At 37.4% G+C, this 13,427-nt stretch overlaps 3 protein-coding genes and 1 pseudogene across 8 annotated transcripts; 1 reads left to right on the top strand and 3 right to left on the bottom strand.

The window, feature by feature from the left end:
* Positions 1-245: 245 nt before the first annotated feature.
* LOC120016464 lies at positions 246-3,962 on the bottom strand (annotated as a pseudogene).
* A 1,847-nt stretch (positions 3,963-5,809) lies between these two features.
* On the top strand, positions 5,810-6,363 carry LOC120017319. Its single transcript, XM_038870497.1, has 3 exons — positions 5,810-5,887; positions 5,961-6,167; positions 6,235-6,363. The coding sequence occupies exons 1-3, from the start codon at positions 5,810-5,812 to the stop codon at positions 6,361-6,363; spliced, it is 414 nt and encodes a 137-aa protein (XP_038726425.1).
* Positions 6,364-7,706: 1,343 nt separating this feature from the next.
* On the bottom strand, positions 7,707-10,915 carry LOC120016338 (ferredoxin C 2, chloroplastic-like). 6 transcript variants are annotated; one of them, XR_005471961.1, is made up of 7 exons: positions 10,591-10,913; positions 10,361-10,424; positions 8,968-9,056; positions 8,631-8,699; positions 8,372-8,416; positions 8,088-8,188; positions 7,707-7,942 (listed from the first exon to the last, which is right to left on the bottom strand). XR_005471961.1 is itself a non-coding variant. In XM_038869067.1 (6 exons), exons 1-6 carry the CDS (start codon positions 10,846-10,848, stop codon positions 8,144-8,146), a joined length of 570 nt encoding a protein of 189 aa, XP_038724995.1. In that variant the 5' UTR covers positions 10,849-10,912; the 3' UTR covers positions 7,915-8,143. The 6 variants fall into 6 exon arrangements, 4 of the variants coding, with proteins under 4 accessions (XP_038724995.1, XP_038724994.1, XP_038724998.1 ...); XR_005471960.1 differs by having other exon boundaries at positions 7,711-7,942; positions 8,598-8,699; positions 10,591-10,912; XM_038869067.1 differs by having other exon boundaries at positions 7,915-8,188; positions 10,591-10,912.
* Positions 10,916-11,231: 316 nt separating this feature from the next.
* LOC120016246 lies at positions 11,232-13,427 on the bottom strand. Its single transcript, XM_038868929.1, has 2 exons — positions 13,084-13,427; positions 11,232-11,652 (listed from the first exon to the last, which is right to left on the bottom strand). Exons 1-2 carry the CDS (start codon positions 13,315-13,317, stop codon positions 11,416-11,418), a joined length of 471 nt encoding a protein of 156 aa, XP_038724857.1. The 5' UTR covers positions 13,318-13,427; the 3' UTR covers positions 11,232-11,415.

Below are 13,427 nucleotides of genomic sequence, written 5' to 3'. Positions count from 1 at the left end.
CAATCATGGTTTATCAGTCCATTCTAATATATGAGATAAGATCTACCTTTTGCAGCAGAAAATTTGGACTCCAATTGGCAATTAGAACAAATAGACATTCCTCTGTGGATTTTTTTTTTTATAAACTGGAGTAACCGATGATAATAGGAACTTTTCATCACCCCCACCATTTCGGGTTAAGAAGATGTGCCTCTCTATAAATATGGTGCGTTCCGAGGAGTGAAGTAGGAGAGAAAGGATTTCATACTTGGGATTCGAATAAGGTGACAGAGGAAGATAATCTCTATCACACTGTCCGAATCTTAGCCCCATTATACCGGATATAGACATTTCAGTGCCGGTCCCATATAACATGGTGCCATGCCACTGCCCCAAAAGTTTGGCTATTCAATTTCCAACCACATTTTCATGGACTCTCCATGCAATGGAAAGACAACAAGGGAGTAGGGGGTTTGAAACTTTTGACAAACAAAACAAAAACTTAAAAGCCAAAGTGTATTAGATGTTGACATATCCAGAAAGGTCCACAATAGCATACACCTTCATCTCGACATGCTGACATGCATGAGCATTAGTCATAGCAATCAAGGCGCGCTTGCAGGCAACTTTTCTGGTCAACTACTTAAAATCCAGGGGTCGTCATGCGCCGAAATCAGTAAGGCTGAAAAACACTCAGAATCCTGTCAAACACTGGTCTTAGGAGAATCTGAGAATAAAACCCAGTGCTTCCATTAATCAGAAAAGTAAACTGTCTGTATGCAACAATGAACTTCAAACCTGAGACGAGAGAGTGTAGGAATGATAGGCTTACTGGCAAGCTGACATTGGCATTGTTGCTCAAAAATTCAATCAATATTGTGCAATTTAACCTGTAAGAGTATGGGCAAACATAGTAGACTTTTTCATATACAAAACAGTGATCAGATTATCTAATCGTATAGTTTACTCTTAGTTTCTCCACACCATCAATACATGGCCTGTGAAATGGCTATGGATTGTAGTCGTTGATATTGCAGACAGTCACTTTACTCTTCATCGTTTTCAGCACCATAACTTCCATAAATGACAGAAAAATAGTAGCCTATACTTCTTAATGTTAAGCCTGGAAATCTGTAATTACTGCCTGGGCTTGGATCAATCTTAACAAATGGCCATCGCATTGTTTCTGCAGCTTCACTCTTCCCAACCATCGCCAATTACACAAAAGCGCACATTTGGACTGGAGAACCGTTCTTTGATTATTTGAAAACACTTGAGTTTCCCCACTTCCCATGAGCTGTAAACTGAAGAAAGGAAACAATAAGTTGATCACTATAGTTTCTTAACAAAATTTAGAGGCACAGCCCTAAATTGAAGCCCAGATTCGATATTCAGACCCTAAATAGCAAGTAATAGGGAAAAAAAAATGACACATGCTGCTCTTGAAACATGTCAAGTTTGTCAAGCCACTGTAGTGAAGAATACATATAAATATTGAGGAGAACACGCACATATTCAAGAAAGTAAATATGAATGAGATTACATGATGACTTACCATTTCCATGTGTTATTACATTGTTAAGTTGAAAGAGTAGGCATTTTGTAAGGCTTGGTATCAATGAGCCAGAAGTTACAAGAACATTTATGTGCTGGAACTGTGTGTCATTATGTTTCTCTTTCTCACTCCCACTGGAAGAAACAAGAAAAGGGTTGAAGACATCCCTCCCATCTAAAAACTGCTCCAAGAAGGCCTGTGCTACATATGAGACCACAAAAGGATAATTTGAGTAGAGAGTGATCCTAATACAATTCTACGTATATGCCTTCTGTTATATTGCAATGGAAAACTTTATAAAGTATATATCCTAAAAAGGTTATAACAGCTGGTCATAGTGACAAACTAAAGCCATCATTAAGATCACCAAAAACAAAGATTGTCCTGAAGCCACATCGAAGAAAATGAGAACATACCTGAGGAGAGCCATTTATCTGTATATTCATCTGTAGAATCATACAGTTCCTCCCATTGGTTTAACATCTGTTGATCGAACATTGCATGCAAACCCTGAAATAGTATAGTAGAGCTTCTTGATGACAAGCCAAATGTAACGCTTCAAAAATGGATTACCTAAAATCCCAAAACATCAAATAGACGTTTTGGGCGTTTTGAGGCCAAAGCTCAAAACATGGAAAACATAAAATGGAAAACGGACACCGAAAACAGAAAATAGTTTTGCAAACCAAACAACACCTACAATCTGTCCTCTACATAAACTTTGCCTCCAATCCAATGGCAAATATAAATTAGTAGTTCAGCAATAATTTCATCTTCAGGAATAATTATACAAGTTGGAAATTACATCATCAACACTAACACTGCAAATAACCAAAACTTCAAAAAAGAATCAACATATGCATATGCAAAAATTGCATAAATGAGACCTCATGGATCTGTGTAACTTGACTATTACCTGTTTGTATCTATCTGCTATAACTCGGTGTCTGTACGATAGTTTTCTTTTGTTGCGATCATCATATGGAGAAGTAAATCCATCTTGGACTCTTGGTTGAAATCATAATTGCGGAGATCTAGCCCATCATCATATTGGCTAAAGGAATCAAGATGAGGGTTATTATAGTTTTCAATCTGCATGCCAAATGCTTATCAAACAAACATTAATGCATTCAAATAGCATATACAGAACCGAGAATTTACAAATGCCAACAGCAGCAAGCACCGATACGGGTGCGGAGATACGGGATAGGAGGATTCGTCATTTCTTTCAAAATCTAGGATACGGGTGAGACTGGATACGGCTTATATAAAATATATACATAAATTGAACAATAATATCAATTTATTTAATTTCCATTTGGTCTTTCAAACTAAAATACGTCTAACAAGGATTTTTTAATATTACTTTTATTGTTAAAACTGAAAGTGGAAAACAAGTGTCACTTAGTGGTCACTTATGTTGTCATTCATTGAATGGCTCACATGATTTTCAGTTTCTCACAATAGCAAAAACACTTGGTGATAACGTGTATAATTAAAAAAGTTAAAGTTCCAATACAAAGAAGGTGAAAGGACCAAGTTCCAAGACAAAGGACCCTTTATTTTCTCTCGGTGAGCGTACTCAGCAATCAGCATAATGAAATCCGTATCCCAGCCGTATCCCAAATAAAAATTGGGTGCGGCTGTTGTCGCACCCAGCACGAACTCAGCCGCACCCGCACTCACCCGCACTCAAAACGCACTCAGTGCGAGTGCTTCCTAGAAATTTGAAGAAAGGCATAAACTTACTTGCTCATAAAAAGGGAAATCATCACAAATTTGAAGAATATAGTTCTCCCACATCTTCCCAATCTCAACGCCCTTCTTCACATCTTTCAAACCGTTGAAAGGCTGAACGTATGTCCCATTCAACAAAGATTTGAGCAAAATAAGAGTCTCATCCATGTCCCCCATATACACATTGACTATCCCCATCCATTGTGTATCCCTGCACATCTTTTTGGGTCAATAATCGATTTTAAAATCCAATACACATATCTAATCCACAAAAATGAGCCTAAAGAGACAAATGAAGTGATTAAAACTGCAATAACATCAAATTGTCTTTCTGCAGTATTATATCTCTGTTCTGCTAAAAAACGTACCCAAAATTTCCCAATAGCCAAACAACCAATATAAAAGAAAAAATAAACGAAAATATTCATAATCACAAGTACCAGGAAAAAAAAATCAAGAAGTACGGGGCAAAACAGTTCTCTCGATCACATCCATACATACAAATACGGCCACTAAAACGAAAAAAGTATTCATAAGTTTGAACTTTAAGCGTAGATGGATTGTTACCCTTTTATGGGTCAGTGGACTCAGAAAGGTTGAAACTTGAGACAGAGAGGGAGCAGAGTCGTTGCTACACCGAACTACCTCTGATTCTCTGAAGGTCCTCCCGAAGATCAAATGAAAAGGCACTAGCTGGACCAAAAAAATATATATATAAAAATGAAAAGGCACTACGACGTCGTTTAGCATTTATGTTCAGATAATATGTTCCCTCTTGTTTCAGTGCTTGGTTTGGGTTTTTATGTGACGGATCTGGGCCATCTGGCGATACCATGGAGTTCATTTTTAATTTTGGGCCTGTTATGGGCTTTTGATATATCTTCCGTTTTCCCTTTTGAGGCTTTTCTGTGGGTTTTACTGTAGTTCACGGCCCATTAAGATGACAGATTTCACCACACAATATGGACTTTGTTTGGCAGAGCGGAAATCTTGATTTTCAATGCCAGCGGAAATGTTATGAAAAATATACTGAGCTTTAAGCTGTGAAATATGCTGTGAGATGTTTGGTGAACTAAAAACTGACGCTAACGGAAAAACGGTTGAAATAAAGTATTATAATATTAATTTTTATTTTTTATTTAAATTAATCTAATAAATAAAATTCTTATTAAAATTGATTTTAAGTATTTTTTAATTAATCAAATTAATTAAACTTACATTTATTTTATTTTTTAATTAATATTTAATTAATCAAATAAATTTTGTTACATTTATTGTATTTTTAATTAATTTATACTTTTTATTAAAATATACTTATATTTAAATCATTAAATAATAATACTTTATATAAATTAATAAAAAAAACAAAAAACTGCAGCAGAGCGGAAATGCAAAAAAACTATCTAAGGGGGCTTCTTTTGCCCTAGCGGATCCGCTGGCTCCGCTGTGCTGTTTGGCACAACGGAAGGCGGAAGCGGATCCACTTCCACTTATGTTGTGCCAAACAGGCACTATATAATCTATAACTTTAATGGGACACATGTAAAAGGGCAAAATCATTGTTTATGTCCTTGATGTTTCTCAAATTTATCGATTCTATCCTCCAAGTATAAAATTTGTTGATTATGCCATTGGTGTTTCAAAAATGTTCCAAATCTGTCCCGATTTTGAATAGTCCGGCTCTTTCACAACGGAAAATGCTGATATGGCGCCGGAGTTACATTAATTAATTTACATGTCATTTTTTAAAAAAAAGAAAAGCCACATCATTATTTTAAAAAACTCATTTACACGTTAAAAAAAGAAGAGCAACATCACGATTAGGGGCAACGATTGAGTTCCTCCTCTTTCTGTGGTTCCTCCCTCTACTGTGCAACTGGATTGACGGCGATTGGCTCTTCTCCGAATGGTGGTACACAAACCAGGTATGATTTTATGGGCATCAATCTTTCTATGTCAAGTCTTTTGATTTTCTGGTATCAATCTTTGTAGAATATCTTTCTACTTCAATTCCTTTGATTATCTGGGTATCAATCTACACATCAACACATACACGTATGATGTTACCGGAATCTGCAATCGTAGCTCATGCCCTCTAGCCCCTCTCGCTAACAGTCGCTACGCCACTATTTACGACCATGATGGTCTATAATTCCTTTTTATTAATTTGTTTTTTACTGATTGGTGCTTGTATCGTGTAATTATGTACAATGATAGCTGATAACTGGGATGCCTCCATATGACATAAACAACTTGATTCCTGTGAGAGGATTCTCATAAGTACTGTGACTATATCCATTTAAGAAATGGTCGGATTGTTGTAGTTTAAAAATTTATGAGTATGATTTCTGGATAGCTATTTGATTGCTAATGTTATGGTCTTGTCTGCCTTGTGTTTGCATTTCAAGTTTCCATGAATTCTCAGTTATGTTGCTATGAGATGATTTTATGTAGCTTTGTTAACTTTTGGTGCTGTGGTATTTTGCGACATAAGCAGGGGTCTTCTATTTATATATGAAAACCATAGAAAGAGCTCATATGCCTAATAAGATATGGGAAAGAGTGAAGTTGCCAAGAAATTATGAGAAGGCACTTGAAATCATTGACAAGCATCTGGTATTCTTCTATCTCTATTTGCATCCTTACATGATTGTGCTTAGTGTTTTTTTTTTGTTTTTTTTGCCAGTAGCTTGATGACCAGAACTTGGTTGTGGGGAAGGCAGTCATTTATGAAACAATTATAATGTTTTCTTTCTTCCTAAAGATTCTTCTATTCCTTTCCAACCAAACTAGTCAACAAGTCATTGGTGGTGTGCATGTGTATCTGCAGAACAAGAAAAGTAAGAAGGATTGTATTTGGTTTGGAGATGTTGTCCATCAAAAGTCACCTAGTAAGGTAATGGCACATCCATTACATTTATATGAGTAAATGTGGTGTAACTCATTACAATGACTTAATGCAGGTGGAGTTAATTGTTATTGACTCTTCTTCAGATGAAAAAGAACATGAAGATAAAACAAATGCTAAGAAGATGAAGACTGAAGTTGGGGATATAGCAAATATTTTCAAATATTGGCATCAAAGATCTTGATGGTGCATCATATGAATTTGAGATGGTAGATACACTACATGAGCTTCCTGGATTTGATCTTAATACTTCACCACAAAAATCATGTAGCCTTTTGAACTGCAGTTTATGACCACCTTGCATAACATCCATTGCTTTTTTTTTTTTTGCTCTGGCAGCAAGACCAATACTAATGGTTGCCACATATTTCTCCTGAACCTTCATAATTATCTCCCTCAACTTCATTTTTGAGTTTCTTCTCAACATAGGAACTAATCTAGTTGCAAGCCAGTTTGAATTCAGCATCCTAACCTTCTGGCTCCTTGTACAACTATGTAGAAGAATAGCAGATTTCAATTGCCAAGTTTCCTCGTTTGTTATCTTCGATGCATATAACATGAACTTACATGAAGAATAACAAATTACCCTAGCCCTGGTATGGTCTAACTTGTCCCACTTCATTCTCTTACCACAATACACAGCATATGTCGATACAGCATCCACAAATTGTTGCCTGGAAGTAAAAAGCATGTCAATTTCCCAGTTGTAATTCCCCATGTCTTTAAGAGGAATGTATACAGGAAAAGAGTTTGCTCCCTCAATATCATTGACATCACTCTCAATTTCACTGGGTAAACTATGCAAATCATCTTCATCTACTTCATCATCACTCAATCCCCTAACTGACTCAATGATGGGATCATATGACTCCTCATCTTCATAATGATCACTTAAATCATCAATCATGAATGGATCTACCTCAACACCAACATCTATGAAGGTCTCAACTTCGACTTCGTCAAGACCATCATCTTCGACGGGGACATCAACTAAATCAAAATCAACGTCACTCTCGTCTGAAGACTCGCTAGCCTCATCATTACCCTCATCATTAACAACAATTTCTTCAAGAGGAGACCCACTCATTGCCACTAGTATAACAGAGACGCAAACCAACAACAAGATAAACTATCAGATTAAGATGGAGTACTTTACCAAGTATATGACCTTCGGATATCAACGAATGTAGCTTCAAATATCAACGGTTGCGAGCTCCAACGATCATTGAGCTTTCGTTTTTGGACGAAAAGGGTTTTTGACAAAAAGGAATGGGTTTCGTCAATTGTTAAAGTTTTTTTTTTTTGTTTTTCATAATAAAATAGAATGGGTTTTTTTAAATAATGATGTGGCTTTTCTTTTTTAAGAAAAATGACATGTAAATTAATTAATGTAGCTCCGGCGCCACATCAGCATTCTCCGTTGAGAAAGAGCCGGACAATTCAAAATCGGGACAGATTTGGAACATTTTTGAAACATCAATGGCATAATCAACAAATTTTATACTTGGAGGATAGAATCGATAAATTTGAGAAACATCAAGGACATAAACAATGATTTTGCCCATGTAAAAGTATGACTGTTCAGAGAAGCAGAGTCTAAACAAACCATTCTACTGGGTTTGGGATTAGATCCATTAACAAGCCCAAATCACATTTGGCATTGGAGGGGAAGAGCATCATCAAAGGAGCTCCTGATGTTCCCTTTATCCAGGCAATCTGGTATCGTTGAAGATCATGACAGAAGAACCTATCCAGTCACCATCCTTGAATTACCATAAAGTGTTGAATAAGTGAGAACAATCACAAACAGATGTTGCTCAAAAAAAGAGAGAAAAATCATACACAAAGGAGAAATGGCGGTCGGAAGTTAAAATGGAAGGAAGCTAACAGAAATAGGAAAAAAATTACAATCCATGGACTCTGCAAGATAGTCCTCACTTCTGACTAGATATTCATGTCGTCGTTTATTCATCACCCATGGCAAGCTCCAAGGCGTAGTCATCCCTTTCCTACAATAGCAAAAATATTTAGAAGTTTAATAACTCTAAATTGGGCAAGTAATGTTAGTTGGCTTCATTTTTTTCGAAGAAAGTCGTCCATGTTTTCCCTTTTCTACACTGACCACCTTCTGTACTGTATATGTTAGGTTTGCTGCATGCTGTAAAAGTTATTTAAAAATTGTAAGAACTTAAGATGGGTCCTCGTGCAAAATATCTTCCAAATTGAAGCCAATACACCTGGAAATGGCAGAAATTTCGAATTTCAATAACCCATATAAATAGGAAGTTCAAGTATCTATATATTCACAGGGGGGCGAATACACCCACGCATAGGCACTAAAACATCAATCACAACTAGCAGTAGGGTTCTAGATATGACTTTAATCAAGACAAAGTTATGTCACAGTCACATGTTCACGGCAAGAAAAGTCTTGAAAATATGGATGTTCACCTCATCCTCGTCTTGTGTTTCAACTTCCAGATTCGATGATGGAAATCCAACACAAAGAAGTGCATACCCCTGCATTGCAAACCAAATACACATAAATTTCCCAATCTGCCAATGGGAGATAAAAGTTAAGAAAGATCAAAACCTGCAAATTTAACCTCAAGTAAAGCCAAATCACACATGCAGTTCTATTGCAGGTGTCTGGAAAAACAATATTGCAATAGCAGTACTAATTAACTTTCCAAAGTCGCTTTTATGCATGGGCCATGGTGTATGTATAACAACGCAAGTAGAGACCAACTTGTATCTAGAAAACTTCGTTGAGGCAAAAAGTACATGCCTTTGATTTCAATTCAGCAGATATCCCAAGTGCCTCAGGCTGCCTAATTTGCCCAGATTTCACACGTACAGCACAGCTAGTACAACAACCTGCCAAGCGCCAGTACAAAAGGTTACACACACATCCATATACCAATATTAAAGCAAGGTTTACATTAGGATTTTGCAGAGTTCCACTGAGGTGGGACATAATCAATAACCTATTTCACAGAACTGTTAAGACCAAGAAGGTTTTGGGATGAGGCTTCATTGAGTTGAGTTGAAAAAAACCAGAAGGCTTAAAAACGAACTTTAAGCTATCTTATAATGAACTGATCGACCGAAGTTAATATCCCACAATCAAGCGACTCAATTAAAGTCTGCCTTTCCCATTCTGCATGGGAAGTGGTGGATTTAGTTAATATTAGTCACATGGTAAGTCTTTCTAGTAGCAAATTGCATAATGAATTTTAAGTTATTGAACAGAAAATAGAGATTCTGGGAAGAATTCATACAAAGGGAACTTAGACAACGAAGTCTTGAATTGCCATCTTCAACCATATTAAATATGGCAATTTTGGATGTGAAATTACATGTTCGATTCTTTAATGCTGCTATAGATTAGCTTTATGTTTATAAAGCCATTTAAATGGAGGGAGTTCCTGACCTAGGCCGCTGGCACTCAGGCAAAATGCCCAGTAGACTTTGACACCCATTTAAGGTGGTGGTCTTTTAGTGTCCATATCTCATTTCTCATTTGACAACAAATGTTAGGAACATATATAGGGTGGGACCTAATATGGATCAAACGAGTTCAAACTTCAATATCTGAATTGACTTGAAAAGCATCTATATGCCAAATGCATACAAATGGTTAAACATATACCTCGTGCAACAGCAATAATACCATTACTCTATGAGAATACCAGAGCATACCTGCCCAAGCAGAACATTAAGGAAAGTGTTAATGAGGCTTATGATTATGGCGTAGCACTGATTTCAGGGCACAAACATCCAAATCAGTCATAGATCACTGAGATAGATGGAACGTTGCATAATATTCATTTCAAGAACCGTTAAAAATGTTCTTTAATCACATTTTCTATCCACACCTTTTTCAATTACAGATTTATGGCCTCTAGAGGTATTCAGCAGAACTTCAACTAGCGGATAGACTCCAATACGGGGATTCACTATCTACAACTAAATTAACAGCCAGCTTGTTCATAGAGTGGTTTTTGGCCTAATTAGTTCATTAAAAATCAGAATTGGTAACCCAAGTAAAGTCGATAGCCATAGAAGGTGTTCTTTATCACAAAAGAACCAATGTTCAGGAAAGCAAACAAATCATCTTGTATCAACAGCCTTAAGTCTAGCACTATAATCACACTCCAAGTTCAAGCAGAACAATATACCGTGCCTGCAAGCGAAGGGAAGTGTGACATTTTGAGATTCAGCAGTATGCAATATATACTGATCCTGCATTAACAAGATACGAAATTTGATAACTAAAACAAAACAGCATACATTCTCTCCCTAGTCCGTACCTTAACACAGGTTTAGTAAAATCATAAATTTCAATTTTTTTTGCTTGTTTGTTGTTTCAATTTATTCGAAAATTGACAGAACCAAGGAATCGAACTACCTCAGGAACAAGGAACTCGTGGACCGCCCCTCGTTGTCGGTCGTGAACAGTGACTTTGTGCGTCGGAACAGAAGCTGGAGAGTAATAGTTACCGGACGTGCCTGTGGCTCCCACCGGCGTTTGGAGCTCTGAAGACGTCGTTTGACGGCAGCATCTAAGCGCAGTATGGGTTTCTGATGCAAAAGAAGAACGTGTCCGTTGAAAACCCGGTTTCCGGTGGAGCGAAATGCTGGAATTGCACGGAAGAAGAAGGTCCATGTTTGTTCGTCACTCTCCGTGACAATCTCCTTTTTGGCAAGTGATGGATAACGGGTAGGAGATTGTGATTGAGAAAGGTAGGTCCTAGGGAATTTACAGTATGGACTCCCTGTTGACCATCAGATTGTGACAAAATTAATTTTGATCCCCTTTGGACCATCATCATCATCCCATGCTTTTAATTTTGTGAAGTGCAACTGCATGAATGCCAGATGGCATCCTTGCTGGCATGCTCCTATTATCTTTTTCACAACGCAACCGTATTCTTCATTGCATAAAAATGGCTCACACACAAAGCAACTAGTCGTTTTGGCAAATATCTGTCTCGAGTATAGCATTCAATAAAGGATCCTTGGCATGGAGGAGGAAAAGGAAATCAAAAGGAAAGGGGGAAAAAAATCATTAGCATGAATACTGGTAATGAGACATGAACTAACAAATCTTAAGTTTATTTCTGTTCTATAAAATATAAGTACACACAATACATTCATGTGATAGGCATAGGCTGTAATGAAAAACAAACCACAAACCAGCTCTACGTCCACAAGTTTTCTCGTAAAGGGACCCTTAGACCCACTGCAATCTGCCTTGGTGCTCAATGCATTGTTGAATTTTCCCATCAACAGAAAGGACCTGGTTCTTTACTTTAACTGGTTTGATTCTGTACTTCAATTCAAACCGAGGATGAGGCTTATGCTGTTCATCTACATTGTGTGTCATCTCTGGTAAAACCTCATCAAGGAACTCATCTGCCACATCTCCATCCTCGTCTATTCTTAGACACTTTGCATACCATCTAAGACCCTAAAGCCAGAAGAGTAAACAGAGAAACTTCCATCAACTTCGAAGTCAGCAATTGACCAAATCACAACTCAACTAATAAACATGGCATTGCATGAAGCTTTATGGAACTATAAAGGATAAACAAAACCAGATTTGCAGGGTTGAGTTGTTGATACTTGATATTATTCCCCGCATGTATGGCTAAAACAACGGTTTTAGATGGCTTTGAAGGTGATAGCTATCTATACCGTATGAAACTATAGTGGCAAACCCAAGGTTGCTTGGAGGTTCCTAGCTCATAAGTCATACCTCAGAGTTAATAAGTGTGTCACAGGTATCCCAATGAATCATTGCACCTAAACATGAATCAATAATACCGTACAAGCACCTAACATATATTTCGTGTGAGCAAACGAAAAAATCCATGAGACTCTAGATTAATGAAGAAAACGGATTAAGAAATCTGGACCCTTGAGAAGAACGAGAAAAAGGAAGTGTGGACATGCCATCTCTATTGATGTCTTCCAATTTGCATCCAGGGCAACAGACCTTCCCTAAAATCACAGGCAGCTCTCTGTCCCTCCCTCCAAAACCATGCAGACTCAGGTGCTACAGATGATGATATGCAAAATGTGTTTTTCCTATTGCTTCACTTTTATCTCTTTCTAACAGGCATAAAACTTCCATGTTATTTTGAAAAGTTCTAAAGGAAGTTCAACAGCAACCCAAAGCAAAAAAAAAAAGAAAAACCAAACGCCTAGTCAAATCTTCATCACTCTCATTCATTCAGACTGCCTCATATCAGGTATTTTTGGTGTGAATAAGCAATAATGGCATCTGATGAAGTGATTAATCTGTTTCCCTACCTGTGTCCACCAGTACGCATAATGTACTGAAGGTTCCCGTTAAAATTATTAGGATTAAGTTCCATGCACAACAACCATTTAATAAAAGTTATCAGTTTCTGTACAATGACAAGGCTTACACCGCTCCAAGTTGAGATGATAAAGGCATGCACTAACATCATGATAGAAAATGTCCCATCGCATAGCAAAATAATTGCGAGGAAAATGGCCTAGCAATGTCTTTAGTTATTTACCTCCTTTTGGAACAATATGCATAACCACATAATGTCATAATCAATCATGAGCACAGTAGCTGTGCTAACTCTCTGTTACCTTGCAAACTCAACCATAATTTTCTTGTGATGTATGGAAATAGGAATGAAAGACTTCAAAGGTTACAGACGCCAAAATCCAAACGTTTAACTACAGTATCTAAAGCCTTAAATCAGTACTAAATTAATTACCAAATTTACTTCGTAGCAATCACAACTCTATGTCTCCACTATTTTAGATCCTGTAATTAATCAAGGGCCTGTAGCAAGAAATTATTCAACATTCTATCAAATTAGCCACCAAATTAAAATAAAAAAGATAACCAGAGACGAACCTGGACGCCACCGTCGCCGGATGTAGAGGGAAGCAGAAGTGGGGCTAACTGGGGGCGGTCGACAGCGACTTGAACCTTGACGCTGAAGCCGTTACGTGGAAGCCCAGTTTCCTGGAAATCGCGCTGAATATGAGCATGGGAACCGTTATCGGTATCGTCGTCTTGATCTTTCACGTCGTCGGTATCGTCTTTAGCAAACCCTAGAAACCCAGCGATCCTCCTCAGCAATCGCATCCCAAAAACCCAAAATCAAAATCAATCAAATGAAATATCAATTATTATTTATTAGTATGTGGGTTTAACAGAGCTGTTGGCGAAGAGAAGGGGAGAGGATCCAGCGGCGT

This window comes from Tripterygium wilfordii, chromosome 15, assembly GCF_013401445.1.
Source record: "Tripterygium wilfordii isolate XIE 37 chromosome 15, ASM1340144v1, whole genome shotgun sequence".
In the NCBI taxonomy this organism is placed as follows: domain Eukaryota; kingdom Viridiplantae; phylum Streptophyta; class Magnoliopsida; order Celastrales; family Celastraceae; genus Tripterygium; species Tripterygium wilfordii.
The sequence above is the reverse complement of the archived record's forward strand: the minus strand, read 5'-3'. Positions and strand labels throughout refer to the sequence as shown.

Coding starts and splice junctions, on each gene's coding strand:
- LOC120016338 (XM_038869066.1), bottom strand. CDS start 10,848: ATGGACCTTCTTCTTCCGTGCAATTCCAGCATTTCGCTCCACCGGAAA. Junction 10,425..10,590: donor ACGAGTTCCTTGTTCCTGAG/GTAGTTCGATTC, acceptor TTGTTAATGCAG/GATCAGTATATATTGCATAC. Junction 8,189..8,371: donor ATTTTGCACGAGGACCCATC/TTAAGTTCTTAC, acceptor TTGCTATTGTAG/GAAAGGGATGACTACGCCTT.
- LOC120016246 (XM_038868929.1), bottom strand. CDS start 13,317: ATGCGATTGCTGAGGAGGATCGCTGGGTTTCTAGGGTTTGCTAAAGAC. Junction 11,653..13,083: donor CCGGCGACGGTGGCGTCCAG/GTTCGTCTCTGG, acceptor TTCTGGCTTTAG/GGTCTTAGATGGTATGCAAA.
- LOC120017319 (XM_038870497.1), top strand. CDS start 5,810: ATGCCTAATAAGATATGGGAAAGAGTGAAGTTGCCAAGAAATTATGAG. Junction 5,888..5,960: donor AAATCATTGACAAGCATCTG/GTATTCTTCTAT, acceptor TTTTGCCAGTAG/CTTGATGACCAGAACTTGGT. Junction 6,168..6,234: donor ATCAAAAGTCACCTAGTAAG/GTAATGGCACAT, acceptor GACTTAATGCAG/GTGGAGTTAATTGTTATTGA.